Source organism: Bos grunniens, chromosome 12 (assembly GCF_055505025.1).
Source record: "Bos grunniens cultivar Pamir isolate PY7600 chromosome 12, Bosgru_T2T1.0, whole genome shotgun sequence".
Taxonomy (NCBI): Eukaryota; Metazoa; Chordata; class Mammalia; order Artiodactyla; family Bovidae; genus Bos; species Bos grunniens.
This window is the reverse complement of record NC_141176.1, coordinates 2,009,221-2,027,346: the sequence shown is the minus strand read 5'-3', so window position 1 is coordinate 2,027,346 and position 18,126 is coordinate 2,009,221. Positions and strand designations below refer to the sequence as shown.

The 18,126-nt window shown below is 36.9% G+C and overlaps 1 protein-coding gene across 13 annotated transcripts in view; it reads left to right on the top strand.

The window, feature by feature from the left end:
- TDRD3 (tudor domain containing 3) overlaps positions 1 to 18,126 on the top strand; it is a 217,514-nt gene that overhangs the window by 112,051 nt on the left and 87,337 nt on the right. For all 13 annotated transcript variants that reach the window (XR_015137568.1, XR_015137569.1, XM_086328443.1 and 10 more), the window contains 2 exons: positions 2,431 to 2,502; positions 4,479 to 4,628. Coding sequence is in view for 11 of the 13 variants with exons in the window: in XM_086328443.1 (XP_086184569.1) it covers positions 2,431 to 2,502; positions 4,479 to 4,628 (222 nt within the window). In the remaining 2 variants the exon portion in view is untranslated. The remainder of the gene's footprint in view (positions 1 to 2,430; positions 2,503 to 4,478; positions 4,629 to 18,126) is intronic.

The window sequence follows — 18,126 nt, the reverse complement described above, 5'->3', positions numbered from 1 at the left end:
ATAAGAAAGTCATAGCATAAAATGAACTTGATTTTTTGGCTTTGGCTGGTCTTTTTTTTTAATATCTAAATTAAAACTAGGGAAAGGACCTCTCGATTATTTCATGCATTTGTGTGTGTGTTTTTTTTTTTTTTACTAGGTTAACATCTTAAATACAGTTTATCAAGAAATAAGATATTCATATACAGTTTAAATTGTTCTTTAATTAAACTGAATATTATTGTTGCCTTTAGTCTTAGTGCTTTTTAATATAACTGACATAAAATGCAAAATATACTTTATATAATGCAGGGACTTTTAGTCCTGTGTGATTATTTGTGACACCATTGACTGCAGTAAACCTGCCTCCCCTATCCTTCACTGTCTCTTGGAGTTTGTTGAAACTCATGTCCATTGAGTCAGTGATGCCATCCAACCATCTCATTCTAGGCCACCCCCTTTCCTATTTTGCCTTCAATCTTTTCCAGCATCAGTCTTTTCCAGTGAGTTGGCTCTTTACATCAGGTGGCCAACATATTGGAGTTTCAGCTTAAGTATCAGTCCTTACAATGAATATTCAGGGTTAATTTTCTTTAGGATTGACTAATTAGATGTCATTGCAGTCCAAGGGACTCTCAAAAGTCTTCTGTAGCACTGCAGTTCAAAAGCATTAATTCTTTCATGCTCAACTTTCTTTTATGGTCCAACTCACATGCATACATGACTACTGGAAAAACCGTAGCTTTGACTATATGGACTTTTGTTGGCAAAATGATGCGTCTGCTTTTTAATACACTGTCTAGGTTTGTCATGGCTTTTTTTCTAAGGAACAGCATCTTTTGATTTCATGGCTGCAGTCACCATCTGCAGTGATTTTAGAGCCCAAGAAATGAAATAAAACAAATAAAATCTGTAACTTCTTCTACTTTCTCTCTTTCTGTTTGCCATGAAGTGATGGGACTGGATATCATGATCTTAGTTTTTTGAATGTTGAATTTTAAGCCAGCTTTTTCACTCTCCTCTTTCACCCTCATCAAGAGGCTCTTTAGTTCCTCTTCAGTTTCTGCCATTAGGGTGGCATCATCTGCATACCTGAGGTTGCTGTATTTCTCCTGGCAATCTTGATTCCAGCTTTTGATTCATCCAGCCCAGCATTTTTGATGATGTACTTTGCATAAGTTAAATAATCAGGGTGACAGTATACAGCCTTATTGTACTCTTTTCCCAATTTTGAACCAGTCTGTTGCTCCATGTCTGGTTCTAACTGTTGCTTCTTGACCTGTATACAGATTTCTCAGGAGACAGGTAGAATAGTCTGGTATTCCCATCTCTTAAGAATTTTCCACAGTTTGTTCTGATCTGCACAGTCAAAGGCATAGTCAGTCAATGAAGCAGATATTTTTCTGGAATTGCTTTTTCTATGATACAGCAGATGTTGGCACTTTGATCTCTGATTCCTCTGCCTTTTCTAAATCCAGCTTGAACATCTGGAAGTTCTCAGTTTACATATTGTTGAAGTCTAGCTTAGAGAATTTTGAGCATTACTTTGCTAGCATGTGAAATGAGTGCAATTGTTAGTTTGAATATTCTTCCCTGGTGGCTCAGAGGTTAAAGCGTCCACCTCTAATGCGGGAGACCTGGGTTCAATCCCTGGATCGGGAACATCCCCTGGAGAAGGAAGTGGCGACCCATGCCAGTATTCTTGCCTGGAGAATCCCATGGATGGAGGAGCCTGGTGAGCTACAGTCCATGGGGTCGCAAAGAGTCGGACACAACTGAGCAACTTAACTTTCACTTTCACTTTGAATATTCTTTGGCATCCCCTTTCTTTGGGATTGGAATGAAAACTGACCTTTTCCAGTCCTGTGGCCACTGCTGAGTTTTCCACATTTGCTGACATATTGATACTTTAACAGCATCATCTTTTAGAATTGTAAATATCTCAGCTATAATTCTATCACCTCTAGTTTTGTTCATAGTAATGCTACTTCAGGCCCACTTGACTTCACACACAGGATGTCTGGCTCTAGGTGAGTCATCACACCATTGTCCTTATCCAGGTCATTAATACCTTTTTTATATAGTTTTTCTGTGTATTCTTGCCACCTCTTCTTAATCTCTTCTGCTTCTGTTAGGTCCTTACAGTTTCTGTCCTTTATGGTGCTTATCCCTGCATGAAATGTTCCTTTGATAGCACCAATTTTCTTGAAGAGATCTGTAGTCTTTGCCATTCTGTTGTTTTCCTCTATTTCTTTGCATTGTTCACTGAAGAAGGCCTTCTTATCTCTCTTTGCTATTATCTTGAACTCTGCATATGTTTTATGTAGTTTAAAATAATTAATAGGCTTTTTTTTCTGTTTTAGGAATCTACTAAAATAATTGGATTTCTTGTGCATAAGTTAAATATATTTTTAATGTATAAATCTGTTTTATAACTCATTTTTCTCACAGAGCTTGTCAAAACACAATAGAAGCAATATTGGAACCGAAGGTGGACCACCTCCTTTTGTGCCTTTTGGACAGGTAATGACTTTCATTTTGGCAGATGAATTTTAATCATCAAAAAGTATATAAAAGTATTTTTCATTTATATTCATGTTGTGTTCAGTTTTGCACTGATCTCTTCACTCAGTGGTCATAGGAGTTACGTGGAAATATATTAATTATAAGAAATTGTTAATTATGTTTTTTCCCCTTTATTTTAATTAACTCTTTTCTGAAATGCTGTTAACCCAAAGATTCAAAGAACTAAGAGACACACCAGATGTCAATTTAAGACTAAGATAAGATGGTGGGGGCTTTTGTTTTTTGAGAGAGCGAAAATGCAAATGTAAGAAGACAAAAATATGCTATAATTTCTCACTTTGTTCATTAAAAAAAAAGAGGGAGGAAAAATAAAAGCATCAACAAGAGAATTGATAAGAGACAAAAAAATGGGAACAAGGAAGGGCATCATTGCACTTTAGGAGAACCTACTCTCCCAGCTGTCCCTTCCAAGACTCTGTTCTTCTGCCTTCATCCAAAGACCCATCTTAGTCAAAGACTTAATTTTATTTCCAGTTGGTATTTTCCTTTTCAACTAAGGCATCCCTGATCTTTTTCTAACATAAGTGAAACATTTTTATTTCCTAATTATTTCCTAATTTTCAACCACCTTGCTGCAGAATGTTACCTCAAGGTTGCTCCTCAGCTGGCCAGTATCTTGTCTTTCTGGTTGTGCTAAACATCACATTGCATTCAAAACAATCTCTCTTAGCTTGTCCCTGCTTTATATCTGAAGAATCCAAGAGTAATCAACCACTCTGACTGCTTGCATCATATGATGCTACTAAAATTTAGCTCTTGGTGACCTGCCTTGCATTTGAGCTTTATTTTCCTTCAAGAGTGCTGACTCAAAAGTGAAGATAAGTTGTGAACACAGCAGCTAGGAAACAGAGACCTACATCTCAGTAACAATTTTAAAAAATTTGGTATGAGAAACATATCTAGTTGATCAGGAAATAAATGAGCAGAATCAGGACTGATTTCCTTTAGGATTTACTGAAATTTGTCTCAAGAGACTAAAATCCCACAACTTTGCAGCCTGACTGAGGGAGAGAGTATATTTTTAGCTTTTGATGTGGTTTATAAGTTGAAAGACATCTTTCTAGATATAAAAGTAACTATCCATTTTGAAATTAGGAAATATGTTAAAAGTTACAGCTTCAGTAATGTTATTTGTTTATGAAGTCCATTGTGAAAATCTCTTCTTCAGCATCTTAGCCTTGTACATTGGTTAAAGACAGAGTTAAAGACAGAGTATGCTGGCTGTGTGTTGGAATCAGCTATTTTATATGTATATTATTGAACATCTGTATTTCCATAAACATTTTATTGAAAACATATTTTCATTCCTAATTAAAATTGCTGAGGTGAAAAATGTTCATTTTATAGGAGTTTTGCTGCTAGGATTAAAAGGGAGAATTGAATTCAGGGCTTATTTTTAGACTTTGAGGGCTTTCTTCATTTGTCTCAAGAGACTAAAATCCCACAACTTTGCAGCCTGATTGGGGGAGAGGGTATGTTTTTAGCTCTTGATTTGGTTTATAAGTTGAAAGACATCTTTCTATATGTAAAAGTAACTATACTACTTAACCCTCATGGATGTTGTGGCATAATGTGGAAATCAGCTCTTAATAAAAAACCGAATTTTCTTCTTGTGCAATAGTCTAGACTGTTTGAAATTTTAAATTATTTTAAATCATCATCCTAAAATGAAACTTAGAACTTTTGGTTTAATGAATGTTTTAAATATGCTCCCCTCTTTTAGATGGCTATATTTAGTGTAGCTTTCATTTACTAGTTACAGTTAAAGTTACTTCAGTTAGTTAGAATTATATTTTTATGGGCTCTTACTTGTTGTGATTCAGATATTTCTTTTGAAGATATATACGTTCTTACAAAAAGTTGAATTTCTTCTGATATTACTGAAGCATTTTGTTTTTATTTATTATTACCAGAAGTGTGTGTCTCATATCCAAGTGGATAGCAGAGAACTTGATCGAAGAAAGACATTACAAGTGACAATGCCTGTCAAACCTCCAAATGACAATGATGAATTTGAAAAGCAAAGGACTGCTGCTATTGCAGAAGTTGCAAAGAGCAAAGAAGTAAGAAAATAAATCATTGCAAATTTCTCTTATTCCTTGCCTTTATGTTCTATTTAGATTACTCACAATCATTATTGTCTTTTCACATAAAGTAACTAATTGAACAAACTTTTGACATTCTTTTTCCATAGTCTATCAGTAGAGAATGTCCTGGTATCTTTTGGAGTCTTAAGCTTACACCATTTTACTTGTAAACATTTCTTTCCAAGTCTCTTTAACAATTCCATTAAGTTGCTTTTGCTGACAAACCACCCTTCTTTTCTCCCTCTTTCTTTTTTTCTTAACAGTTTACTACTGAACACAACAAATTTTTTTTTTTAATGGCAGAGGGGTTCCTATTATTAGTTGGGATAGATGATACTTTCTGAAGAAAGTTTTCTCCTACAATAGAAACCTTGGAGGGGTTCAGGTAAAAATTAGAAGGTAAATCAATGGCTCAGGATTAACAATTTTGTCAGTTTTCATTCTTAAAAATAATGTATAATAAAAAACAATTTTTATCTTTGCATTTGTACATACCCTCTCTTATTTACTATTATTAGACAAAAGGTTTTCTTTTCATTATTTTTAATCTCTTACTTATTTGAAATAGGTTGGTTTTCTAGTTATTTATTGATTTGTAGCTTTTGAAAAGAAATTTTAGTTCATGAATTAGTTGGTTGCTTAAACAGAATTTTCTTAACCAGTGATATTGAAATAAATTTCTTTATTCAAAACCAGCAATAAACCTTAGCTAACAATTTTTTTCCTATTTAAATTCAAAATTTAAGCGGGGATTTCTTGAATTTTGGTAGTTCTTCCCACAGTGTCATTCTACTATCTGTTTATGATAGGCGGACAAGAGCACAAATTCTAGAATCTGGCAACCTAGAAGCATATACTGCTGAGAACTTGGATCAGTTCAGTTCAGTTAGTCGCTCAGTCGTGTCTGACTTTTTGCGACCCCATGAATTGCAGCAAGCCAGGCCTCCCTGTCCATCACCAACTCCTGGAGTTCACTCAAACTCATGTCCATCGAGTCGGTGATGCCATCCAGCCATCTCATCCTCTGTCATCCCCTTCTCCTCCTGCCCCCAATCCCTCCCAACATCAGAGTCTTTTCCAATGAGTCAGCTCTTTGAGGTGGCCAAAGTACTGGAGTTTCAGCTTCAGCATCATTGGATAGATTACTTAAATTTTGTACCATATTCTTTTATCTATGAAAAGATGATACCAGTGGGACAAGAGCACGGATTCTGGAATCAGACAGCCTAGAAGCATATACTTGAGAACTTGGATAGATTACTTAAATTTTGTACCATATTTTATTTATCTATGAAAAGATGATAGCAGTAGTACCCACTTCATATGTTTACTGTAAGAATTAAAATTGCTAATATTTAAAACAGTTAGGATACTACATGGCACAGATAATGATACTGTTACTGAATTCCTGTTCAGCTGCTTATCATTCAATAATCCAATACTGAGAGTGTTGGTTAAAAGGAAATAGGGCTTTACTGAGGAGGCTGGCAATTCTGAGGAGAAAGGTGGGAGTATGTTCCAAAAAGCCAGCTCCCAACTTGCCAGATTTTGCTTGGAGATTACATAGGGGAAAGAGGAAAGGGCTATGGTGCTCATAGGGAGGGGGCTGTCTTCTATTTTCAGAGATGATTGTCTTGATCGCACAATTCCAAGTAGCTATCAAGTCTTGTGATTGGAACAGTATCTAAGTCATAAATCTTTGGTTAACTATTTCTGGAGAATAAGGAACAAGGGTAAGGTTTACAGAACAACTAACTAATCTTCAGTCTCAGTAAGCACCAACAGTTTTCTTCATTCAGCAAGCTAAGCTAAGTTAATGTTGAACTAGGGTAGAAGTCAGACATCGTAAGCATAAGATCACAGCCATATCCTAACTAAGGAACAGTGCTGGAATAATGCAGAGGATCCGAGATCCCTAGTTATAGTTTCACAGCCTCAGTTACAGTGTTAGGTTGTCAAGTCACTTCAGTCAGGTCCAACTCTGTGCGACCCTATAGACTGCAGCCTGCCAGGCTCAATATTTCTTTGCTGTGCTATGCTTAGTCTCTCAGTCATGTCTAACTCTTTGTGATTCCATGGACTATAGCCCCCGAGGCTCCTCTGTCCATGGGGATTCTCCAGGCAAGAATAATGGAGTGGTTGCCTTGCTTTCCTCCTTCTTTTGCTAAAAGCCTTCGATGTGACTATTGCTATTCCTCAGTGTTTTATCTATTCTAAGGCATGTTTAAAAATTACTTTAATATCTCTGAAATTAATTCATTTTATCCAGTTAGCATAAAATGTATTTATTCCTTTCCCAAAAACTGTTAAAATTATGGAGTTTCAGAACAGGATATTGAGACTATGTCAATTTCTTAATGATTGTAACAAAGGTGTTATTTTGATTTACATTTTTCTCAAACTTTCTTCCCAAAATTTTGTTTTATGTCTATTTACTGGACTGTAGTTAATATATGGTAATAGGCTTCATTTCTTAAAGTAATAATTGATCACATTTTATTTTCCCATAAGTATTTGTAAATAAAGAATCATAGTTTTCTAAAGCAGAGTTTCAACTTTTCAGTTGATATGTAAGAGTTGATTGGAGGCTCAAAACTGTAAGAACGTGCCCAAGGTTACCCAGTGACAATTCTGGGACTAACCTACATATATTACAGTAGAAGATTATATTTATGTCTATGTATCTTTCTATATAGATGAGTATACACATATTCATACTTAATGAGTGTCTGAAAAGCAAAATTATATAACAGTGTAATTTTCTTGGAAAGATATTTTATGTTCATCTATTTAACCACTTAATGTGGGTTTGGTGGAATCTACTGCAGATGACCAAGTGATGTTTCTCGTTCCTTTCTTCCTTTAGTCCTTCATTCAATAAATTTTTTTTTGAGAACATGTAATATGCCAGGGAGTTATCTTAAATGCCTTGGTTTAAACAATGACTAAATATGCAAAAGATTTCTGCCTCTATCAAGCTTACCTTTTAGTAAGCTAAACAGATTGGCATAGTAATAAGTATGTAAATTATATGGTAGGTTAGAAGTTGATAAGTGCCATGGGCAAAAGTAAAGTAGGATGGGCAGTTAGGAAGATGTTGGTTGGTCAGGGGAGTTGGGGGGTGGGGGAGTGCAGTTTAAAATAGGATGGTCAGAGGAGGAGAACAAGATGGCAGAGGAGTGGGTGGACGTGGAGCACATCTCTCTCCACAGATACATCAGGAATACACCTTCAGACACAGAAGTGCATGCAGAACACCAGCTGAGAGCAGACACGAGTACGTGACCAACAGAAAAGAATATATAGAACCACACAAAACTCAGTAGGATGAAGGAACTAGGGGGAAAAACAGGAGTGTTAGTAGGACTGGACCTGCCCTCAGCGGGAGGGGGAACTGAAGCAGGGGTCCGATCTCCACATCAGGGTACTTGTCTGGGTCAGAGGAGAAACATTTAAGGCTGAGAGTGAGGCAGGTGATCTGTGACAGCCTAAATGGAATGAGATCAAACAGTCCTTGCCTCGGCCATACATTAACATGGACAGGGATGCACGTCCCCTGGAAGGCACAGCTGCTGGCAGCTGGAGTTTAGGGATTGTGGAGCAGCCAGGGTGAGGGTTGCTGTTGACTGCAGAGAGACAGATTGAGGGGATGTGAGGGAGGAGATTGTGGTGGGAAATGCCTGTGGAGGAAAGCCAGGCAGCCATGGAAGCAAGGGATACTGCTGAGTTATGTGTAGGGGCTGGAGTCATCACCATAGCCTCTCTTTCTCCACATGCCAGCATTGGCAGCTGAACAATAGAGAGGCTGGCCCACCAAACGCCTGACGCACTGAACTACATTGTAGGACCCCACCCAGGGTGCTCCTTTAACTGACTGATGGATTGATCTACAGAGTAGGACCCCACCTGGGGTGCCCTTTAAGTGACTGATGTGCTGATCTACAAAGTAGGACTCCACTCAGGGTGCTCCTTTAACTGACTGATGGATTGATCTACAGAGTAGGACCCCACTCAGGGTGCTCCTTTAACTGACTGATGGATTGATCTACAGAGTAGGACCCTACCTGAGGTGCCACTTTAACTGACTGATGTGCTGATCTACAGTGTAGGACCCTACCCAGAGTGCTCCTTTAACTGACTGATGGATTGATCTACAGAGTAGGACCCCACTCAAGGTGCTCCTTTAACTGACTGATGGATTGATCTACAGAGTAGGACCCCACCCGGGGTGCCCTTTAAGTGATTGATGTGCCAAACTATAGAGTAGCACCTGACCCAGGGTGTCACTTTAAGTGCCTGGCACACTGATTTACAGAGTAAGACCCCAGCCAGGGAGGCCTCTCTATGTGTCTGACATGCCGAATAACAGAGAAGGACCCCAGGCAAGGGAGCCCTGTAAGTGCCTGAACAGCTGGAGCTATAGAGAAAGACTGGCCGAAGAGGCCTACTGATCACCAGCTACAAGAGGCTTGAAAAAAGACTCTGACAGGGCCATAACTCCTGCAGTGGAGGCAGGCTGTGTCCCTGCACACTTAGCACTGCCAGGGTCCCCACAAGCCAAGCAGCTGAGCCACCTTCACACTCAACTGTCACGGAGCAGAGCTGCTACAGGCAAAAAATGTCTTGCGTCTATGCATGCAGGGTTGCTTCTGTCATGTCTGGGCTGTTTGTGACCCTATAGACTGGCCTGCCAGGCTTCTCTGTCAGGGAGCAGGGAGTTCTCCAGTGAAGAATACTGGAGCGTATTGGCCAGTACTGGTTGCAATACCCTTCTAGAGTTCTGTATTTCCTGATGCCCTAGCCGCCCACCCCCTTGAGTACCTGGTGCTGCCAGAACCCCTGCGACCCAAGCAGCTGCACCACCTCCACACTTGGCTTTCATAGGGGCAAACCCAAGTCCTCTGGAGCAAACCCCAGTGGATGACCCATATGCACAGGTGAAAATAAAACCACAATTGAAACCCAGGGGCAGTGTGGTTAAGGAAGAAGACCTAAAACCTTCCCACCAGCTCTACAAGCTGCAGATTAAATCTACATGATCAGCTAGGCAGATTCTGTGTCTTTATAAAAGGTCATTGAGAGCTCCCACAAAAGAAATCGCACTAGTTCTGATACTTGTGGACATTGCAAGCAAGAACACACAGAAGTAGGACCAGATTAGAATCTGAGCTGCCCACAGTAGGTCCAGAGATCAGCAGAGTGTTGGAGGACATGCTAGGGAGGTGAGGTGGACTGTAATTCCCTGCAAGGGAAAGAACTCTTGAGCAGTGACTCAAGAAAACATTTATTTTTCTTATGTTTTGACTTGTTTTGTAGATTCTTTTGGATTTTTTTTTCTTTTTTTCCCTTCTTTTTACCCCTCTGTTGCAGTTGTCAATTTTATTGGCACTGTGAAATCTAATTAAACTTTTGAGCTTTTTTTTTGTTTTTCTCAGTCACATTTTTTATTGTTGTGATAAATCTCTGCCTCTCCATTGGGCTTTTGCAGTTCTGAGGAGTTTTCCTTTTTTTTTTTTTCCCCTTTTTCTTTCATCGTCTGTTTGTTTGTTTTTTTTTTTTCCCTTATCTCTTTTATAATTTAAAAATTTTTAAACCTATTATATTCTTTCTACATTTATTCCTTTGTTTGCCTTTCCTGCTTTTCTTTTCACCTTGCAGTTAGTCTTTAATGTATATAAATCTTCTTCATTTACCTTTATTTAACTTTTCATATCTACTCTTTCTTTCTTTTCTTTCCTCTCAACATATTTGTTAGTTTTGTTTTCATTGCTTTATTCCCCACTTGGCACCTTGCTTTAGTTTTGTTTTCCAGTTTGTGCTTTAGTTAGTTTTGTTCTTAACTGGTAAATATAATTTTTATTTCCTTTGTTCACCAGGTCAGTCTACTGTACTTTATTTTTGTTGGACTGTATTAACTTTGCTCATGGGTGTATATGAATATATTCCATTTTTTAAATTATTATTTGTCTGATTTTATAGCTGCCATTTGTCTGGGATTCATCTTTGGTTTCTCATTTTTGGATATTTGTTTTAATCTCAATGCCATAACAAACTACTTGTGAAATGTTCGTTCCTGGCCAGAGATCAAGCCTTGAGACTTTGGAGTGGGAGCACTGACTGCAAAACCGGAGACTACCAGAGAACTAATCTTAGGGAGTATCAAAAAGTGAGTATTCACACAAAGGAAACCACTTGAATACAAAACCTGGCATCACCCAAACACCAGTAGCACCCTGTGCAGGATGCCTCATCTAAACAACAAACAAAAATACAAACCAAATCATTAGCAGACAGAATTACCACCTCACTCAGCTTTGCCCATGAGAGGAAAAAGAAACAAAAACTCTGCACAAATATCACCCTATAGGAAACTTTCACAAACCATTGGAACAACCTTAGGAGGGCAGAAACCAAAAGGAAGAAAGAATTCAACCTTGAAGCCTGGGAAAAGGAGACCTCAATCACAACAAGTTAAAAAAAATAAAATAAAAAGAGAACTACTACACAAATGAAGAAGCAAACTAGAAACACAGAAGTCCAAATAAATGAAGAGGAAATAAGCAAACTACCTGAAAAAGAATTCAGAATAATGATAGTAAAAATGATCAAAAACCTTGAAAACAAAATGGAAAAAATGCAAGAATTAATTAACAAAGACCTAGAAGTATTAAAGAATTAGCATACAGAGACAAACAACACAATTACTGAAATTAAAAATACTCTAGAAGGAATCAATACCAGAATATCTGAATCAGAAGAACAAATTAGTGAGCTAGATGATAAAATGTTGAAAATAACTTCTGAAGAGCAGAATAAAGTAAAAAGAATGAAAAGAACTGAGGATAGTCTAGAGACCTCTGAGACAATATCAAATGCACCAATATTTGAATTACAGGGGTCCCAGAATAAGAAGAAAAAAAGAAAGTGTATGAGAAAATTTTTGAAGAGATCGTAGTTAAAAATTTCCCCAACATGGAAAAGGAGATCGTTAATCAAGTCCAAGAGGCAAAAGGAGTCCAATAGAGGACAAACCCAAGGAGAAACACTCCAGGACACATACTAATCAAACTAACAAAGATAATCACAAAGTAAGAATATTAAAAGCATCATGGGAAAAGCAACAAGTAACATACAAGGGAAACCCCTACGCTGATCTTTCAGTAGAAACTCTACAGGCCAGAAGGGAATGGCAGGATATATTTAAAGTACTGAAAGGGAAAAATCTACAACCATGATTACTGTACCTGGAAAGGGTCACATTCAAAATTGATGGAGAAATAAAAAGCTTTTCAGACAAGCAAAAGTTAAGAGAATTCAGTACCACCAAACCAGCTTTACAACAAATGTTAAACCAGCTTATATAGTCAATAAATACAAGAGAAGAAAAAAGATCTACAAAATCCACCCCAAACAATTGAGAAAATGGCAATAGGAAGATATATATCAATAATTACTTTGAATGTAAATGGATTAAATGTGCCAACCAAAAGACACAGACTGGCTGAATGGATACAAAAATAAGACCCATATACATGCTGTTTACAAGAAACCCACTTTAGACCTAAAGACACATAAAGACTGAAAATAAGAGGATTGAAAAATACATTCAGTGCAAATGGGAAGCAAAAGAAAGCTGGAGTAGCAATCCTCATATCAGACAAAATAGACCTTAAAATAAAGGATATTATAAGACATAAGGAAGGACATCACATAATGATCAAAGGATCAATCCAAGAGGAAGACATAACAATTACAAATATCTGTGCACCCAGCATAGGAGCACGTCAATACGTAAGACAAACACTAACAGATGTAAAAGGAGAAATTGACAGTAACACAATAATAACAGGAGACGTTAACACCCCACTCACACCAATGGACAGATCATCAAAACAAAATAAGGAAACAAGGATCATCAAAACAAAATAAGTCTTAAATGATATATTAGATGAGATGGATCTCATTGATATCTTCAGGACATTCCATTCCAATGCAGAATACATCTTCTTCTCAAGTGCACATGAAACATTCTCCAGGATATACTGTTTCTTGGGTAACAAATCAAACCTCAGTAAATTTAAGAAAATTGTAATTGTATCAAGCATATTCTCTGACTGCAATGCTATGAGACTAGATATCAATTACAAGAAAAAAAAACTGTAAGAAACACAAACACATGGAGATTAAACAACATGTTTCTAATTAACCAACAGGTTACTGAAGAAATCAAAAGAGAAATCAAAAAATTTCTAGAAACAAATGACAATGAAAACACAACAACTCAAAACCTATGGGATACAGCAAGAGCAGTTCTAAGAGGGACATTTATAGCAATGCAGTGCTACCTCAAGAAGCAAGAAAAACATCGAATAGACAACCTAACTTTACACCAAAAACAACTGGAAAAAGGAGAACAAAACCCTCCCATAATTGTTAGAAGGAAAGAAATCATAAAGATCTGAGCAGAAAGAAATGAAAGAAACAATAGTAAAGATTAATAAAACTAAAAGCTGGTTCTTTGAGAAGATAAAATTGACAAACCTTTAGCCAGACTTATCAAGAAAAAAAAGAGAGAAGAATCAAATCAACAAAATTAGAAATGAAAAAGGAGAGGTTACAACAATCCAGAAATGATAGACAATGTAGAAATACAAAGGATTATAAGAGACTATTTTGAACAACTATATGGCAATAAAATGGATAATCTGGAAGAAATGGACAGATTCTTAGAAAAGTTCAATCTTCCAAGACTGAACCAGGAAGAAATAAAAATTATAAACAACCCAATTACAAGCACTGAAATTAAAGCTGTGATCAAAAATCTCCCAAGAAGCAAAAGCCCAGGACCAGATGACTTTGCAGGAGAATTCTGTCAAACATTTCAAGAAAAGCTAATGCCTATCCTTCTAAAACTCTTTCAAAAAATTTCAGAGGAAGGAACACTTCCAAACTCATTCTGCAAGGCCACCATCACCCTGATACCAACAAGGACAACACACAAAAAAGAAAACTACAGGCCAATATCACTGATGAACATACATGCAAAATTTCTCAGCAAAATTTTAGCAAACAGAATTCAGCAACACATTAAAAAGCTCATATACCATGATCAAGTTTGGTTTATTGCAGGGATGCAAAGATTCTTCAATATATGCAAATCAATCAATGTGATACACCATATTAACAAACTGAAAGATAAAAACCATACGATAATCTCAGTGGATGCAGAAAAAGCCTTTGACGAAATTCAGCACCTATTTATTATTAAAACTCTTCAAAAAATGGGCATAGAAGGAATCTACCTCAACATAGTAAAGGCCATATATGATGAGCCTACAGCAAACATTGTTCTCAATTGTGAAAAACTGAAAGTATTCCCCCTAAGATCAGGAACAAGACAAGGGTGCCCACTTTCCCCACTATTATTCAACATAGTTCTGGAAGTCCTAGCTATAGCAATCAGAGAAGAAAAAGAAAGAAAAGGAATCCAGATCGGAAAAGAAGTAAAGCTCTCACTGTTTGCAGATGACATGATACTATACACAGAAAACCCTAAAGATAGTATCAGAAAATTACTAGAGCTAATCAGTGAATTGAGCAATGTTGCAGGATACAAAATCAATACACAAAAATAATTTGCATTTCTATATACTAACAATGAAAAGTCAGAAAGAGAAATTAAGGAATCAATCCCATTCACCATTGCAATAAAAAGAATTAAATAGGAATAAACTTACCTAAGGAGACAAAAGAGCTGTACACAGAAAATTATAAGCCACTGTTGAAAGAAATCAAAGACAAAATAAACACATGGAGAGATAGTCCATGTTCCTGGGTAGGAAGAATCAGTATTTTGAAAATGACTATACTAACCAAACACAATCTACAGATTCAGTGTGATCCCTATCATATTACCAATGGCATTTTTCACAGAACTAGAACAAAAAATTTCACAATTCATATGGAAACACGAAAGATCCTGAATTGCCAAAGCAGTCTTGAGAAAGAAGAATGGAGCTGGAGGAATCAACCTTCATGACTTCAGATTATACTACAAAACTACAGTCATCAAGACAGTATGGTACTGGCACAAAAACAGAAATATAGACCAATGGAACAAGATAGAAAGCCTAGAAATAAACCCATGCAATTATGGGTATCTTAATTTTGACAAAGGAGGCAAGAATATACAATGGGGCAAAGATAGCCTCTTCAATAAATGGTACTGGGAAAACTGTACAGCTCCATGTAAAAGAATGAAATTAGAACACTTCCAAACACCATACACAAAGATTAACTCAAAACAGATTAAAGACCTAAATGTAAGACCAGAAACTATAAAGCTCTCTGAGGAAAACAAAGGCAGAACACTCAGTGACATAAATCAAAACAAGATCCTCTATGACCCACCTCTTAGAGTAACGGAAATAAAAACAAAAGTATACAAGTGGGACCTGATTAAACTTAAAAGCTTTTGCACAGCAAAGGAAACTATAAGCCAGGTGAAAAGACAGCCCTCAGAATGGGAGAAAATAATAGCAAATGAAACAACTGACAAGGGATTAATTTCAAAGATATACAATCAGCTCATACAAGTTAATACAAGGAAAACAAGCTAATCAAAAAGTGGGGAAAAGACCTAAACAGACATTTCTCCAAAGAAGACATACAGATGGCTAACAAACACATGAGAAGATGCTCAGCATCACTCATTATTAGAGAAATGCAAATCAAACTACCTCTCAGCAGCCAGAATCACCATCATCAAAAAGTCTACAAACAATAAGTGCTAGAGAGGGTGTGGAGAAAAGGAAGCCCTCTTGCACTGCTGGTGTAAATTGATACAGCCACTATGGAAGATGGTATGGATATTCCTTAAAAAACTAGGAATAAAACCACCAGATGACCCAGCAATCCTACTCCTAAGGATATACCCTGAGGAAACCAAAATTGAAAAGGACAAATGTATCCCATTGCTCATTGCAGCACTATTTACAATAGCTGGAAAATGGAAATAACCTAGATGTTCATCGACAGATGAATGGATAAAGAAGTTTTGGTATATATCCACAATGGAATATCACTCAGCCATAAAAAGGAACACATTTGAGTCAGTTCTGATGAGGTGAATGAACCTAGAACCTATAATACAGAGTGAAGTAAGTCAGAAAGATAAAGATAAATATTGTATTCCAACACATATAAACGGAATCTAGAAAAATGGTACTGAAGAATTTATTTACAGGGTAGTAATGGAGAAACATCAATAACGTCAGATATGCAGATGACACCACCCTTATGGCAGAAAGTGAAGAGGAACTAAAAAGCCTCTTGATGAAAGTGAAAGAGGAGAGTGAAAAAGTTGGCTTAAAACTCAACATTCAGAAAACTTAAGATCATAGCATCTGGTCCCATCACTTCATGGGAAATAGACAGGGAAACAGTGGAAACAATGACTGAGCGACTGGACTGAACTGATTTGAACTGAATGAGCATATCCTACATGGGATCACAGTGCTCTCCAAATTGTTTGAAAAATGCATTACAGACAAATTGTCTGACTTTCAAGTGGGCATAAAAGGCCCTCTAACCTATGCAGGTTTCCTCATTACACATATAGAAGTGTGTTTTTGCTCACTTCATGTGTAAGAGGTGGCCTTACGTTGTGTTGTATCCTCTGCTTTTTCTGTGGGACCATTCCATTCAGAGCAAAGAGCACCATGATTCCAATCTGTGTGTATTTATTAACTCTTCCCTGAAGTTTGTGTATGTTGGAAATTGTGGTGTTTTAGATCACTGAATGTACAGAAGAAAGAATTCAAGCAAAATATTGCTGTTCTTCAGTAGTTTTGTTTGTGGAATTTGAAATTACTCAAATTTAAAATAAATTACTGGACTGTGGAAATAATAAAAATAAAATAGGATGGTCAGAAATTGAGAATTCTTTCAAATTTTATATAGTTTATATTCTAGTAAGGACAGTAAATAATATAAACATAGTAAATAAGTAAATTACAAATTTCAGCCTTAAATATAGTAATTTGATTAGGCTTCAAGATGGTGAAATTTGTGTCAAGAATCTAAGGCAGTAAGAATTAGTGACATGATCTGAGAAGAGTGTTCCAGGGAGAAGGAAAAGCTACTGCAAAGGCTCTAAAGCAGGAGTTTATGTTGAAGGAATGGCACAGTGACTAGTAGAAGCAGAGAAAGCAGAGGGACAAATTCTAGAATATAAAATCAGGAGTGATAATGGAGGTCAGCTTATGAAGGGCCCTGTAAGCCATCTTAAAGACTTTCAGAAAGAAATGAGGAGCCTTTGGAGGGTTGTCAGCATATCAATATATCAGCAGACCTACATTTATAAAGTCTAATTCTGGCTGTTGTGTTCAGAAAGGGAAGATGGGAATCATACAAGTTAGGGAATTATTGAAATAATCCAGGGGGAGAAAAAGTTTTGGTAGTGATGGCAGCTGTATAGGTAGTGTAAATTGTTCAGATTCAGGTATTTTGAAAAATACAACCATCAGAATTTCTGAGAGATTAAATACACAGCTTGTAAGAAGAGGTGTTACAAAAGACTTCAAGGATTTTGCCCTGAAAAATTAGCAGGTTAGAGTTGCTTACTTTGAATTGGAAAGGACAGGGTTTGAATAGGGTGTTTTGTTTTGAATATGTTAATACTGAGGTGCCTTTCAGGCATCCACCTGGTAATGTCTAATAGGCAGCGAGACAGAGAAGAGGTAAAAGGTGAACTTTGGGATGGGTGTGTGCATTTGAGAGTGAAATGCATATGAATGATATTTAAAATCATGAGGTCACATGTGATCCCCAAGGGAGTGGGAGCTGAAAGGAAGGGAAAACGATAAGGAACAAATCCTTTAGCATTTTAACCTTACCAGTTGAATGAAAGAAGTTGAACCAGCCAAGGTGTGACCAGTAAGATAGGAATTAAACAAGAGAATACAGAAATTATATCATGGAGTGTGGCGTATTGAATGTATCAAAGGTTGTTGAAACGTTCTGTAAGATGTAGCTTGAAAATTAATGTAGAGTTAGGGAAGTTGTGCATTCTCTTCACATTCTGTATAGATGGTGGTAAGATAAACTATAGATGTACAGATATTAGTGAGTAGGTTGATGTGGTAAAAATCTATGTAAGTTCTTTGATGATTATTTTAGTTTTTCCAGTGAGGAAGTAAGCATGGTCATACAGTCACAATGAGGGAGAAGATGTTTGAAGTTTGAGGAGCTAGGAGACATGTGAAATAGTGGTTGGGAAGATTGGGACGTAAATGGCCTAGGAAAATGTAGTACGATTGCTAGACTGCATTAAGGCCCACTTAGGTTTCATGGTCATGATGCTCTCACAGATGCCTGACTCACATCACTTACCTTATGGGTAATGTTTATGTTGTGATGTCTTTAGATATTTGTATGTTTAGTGAGGAACAACTATTTTACAGCAATGAAAAGT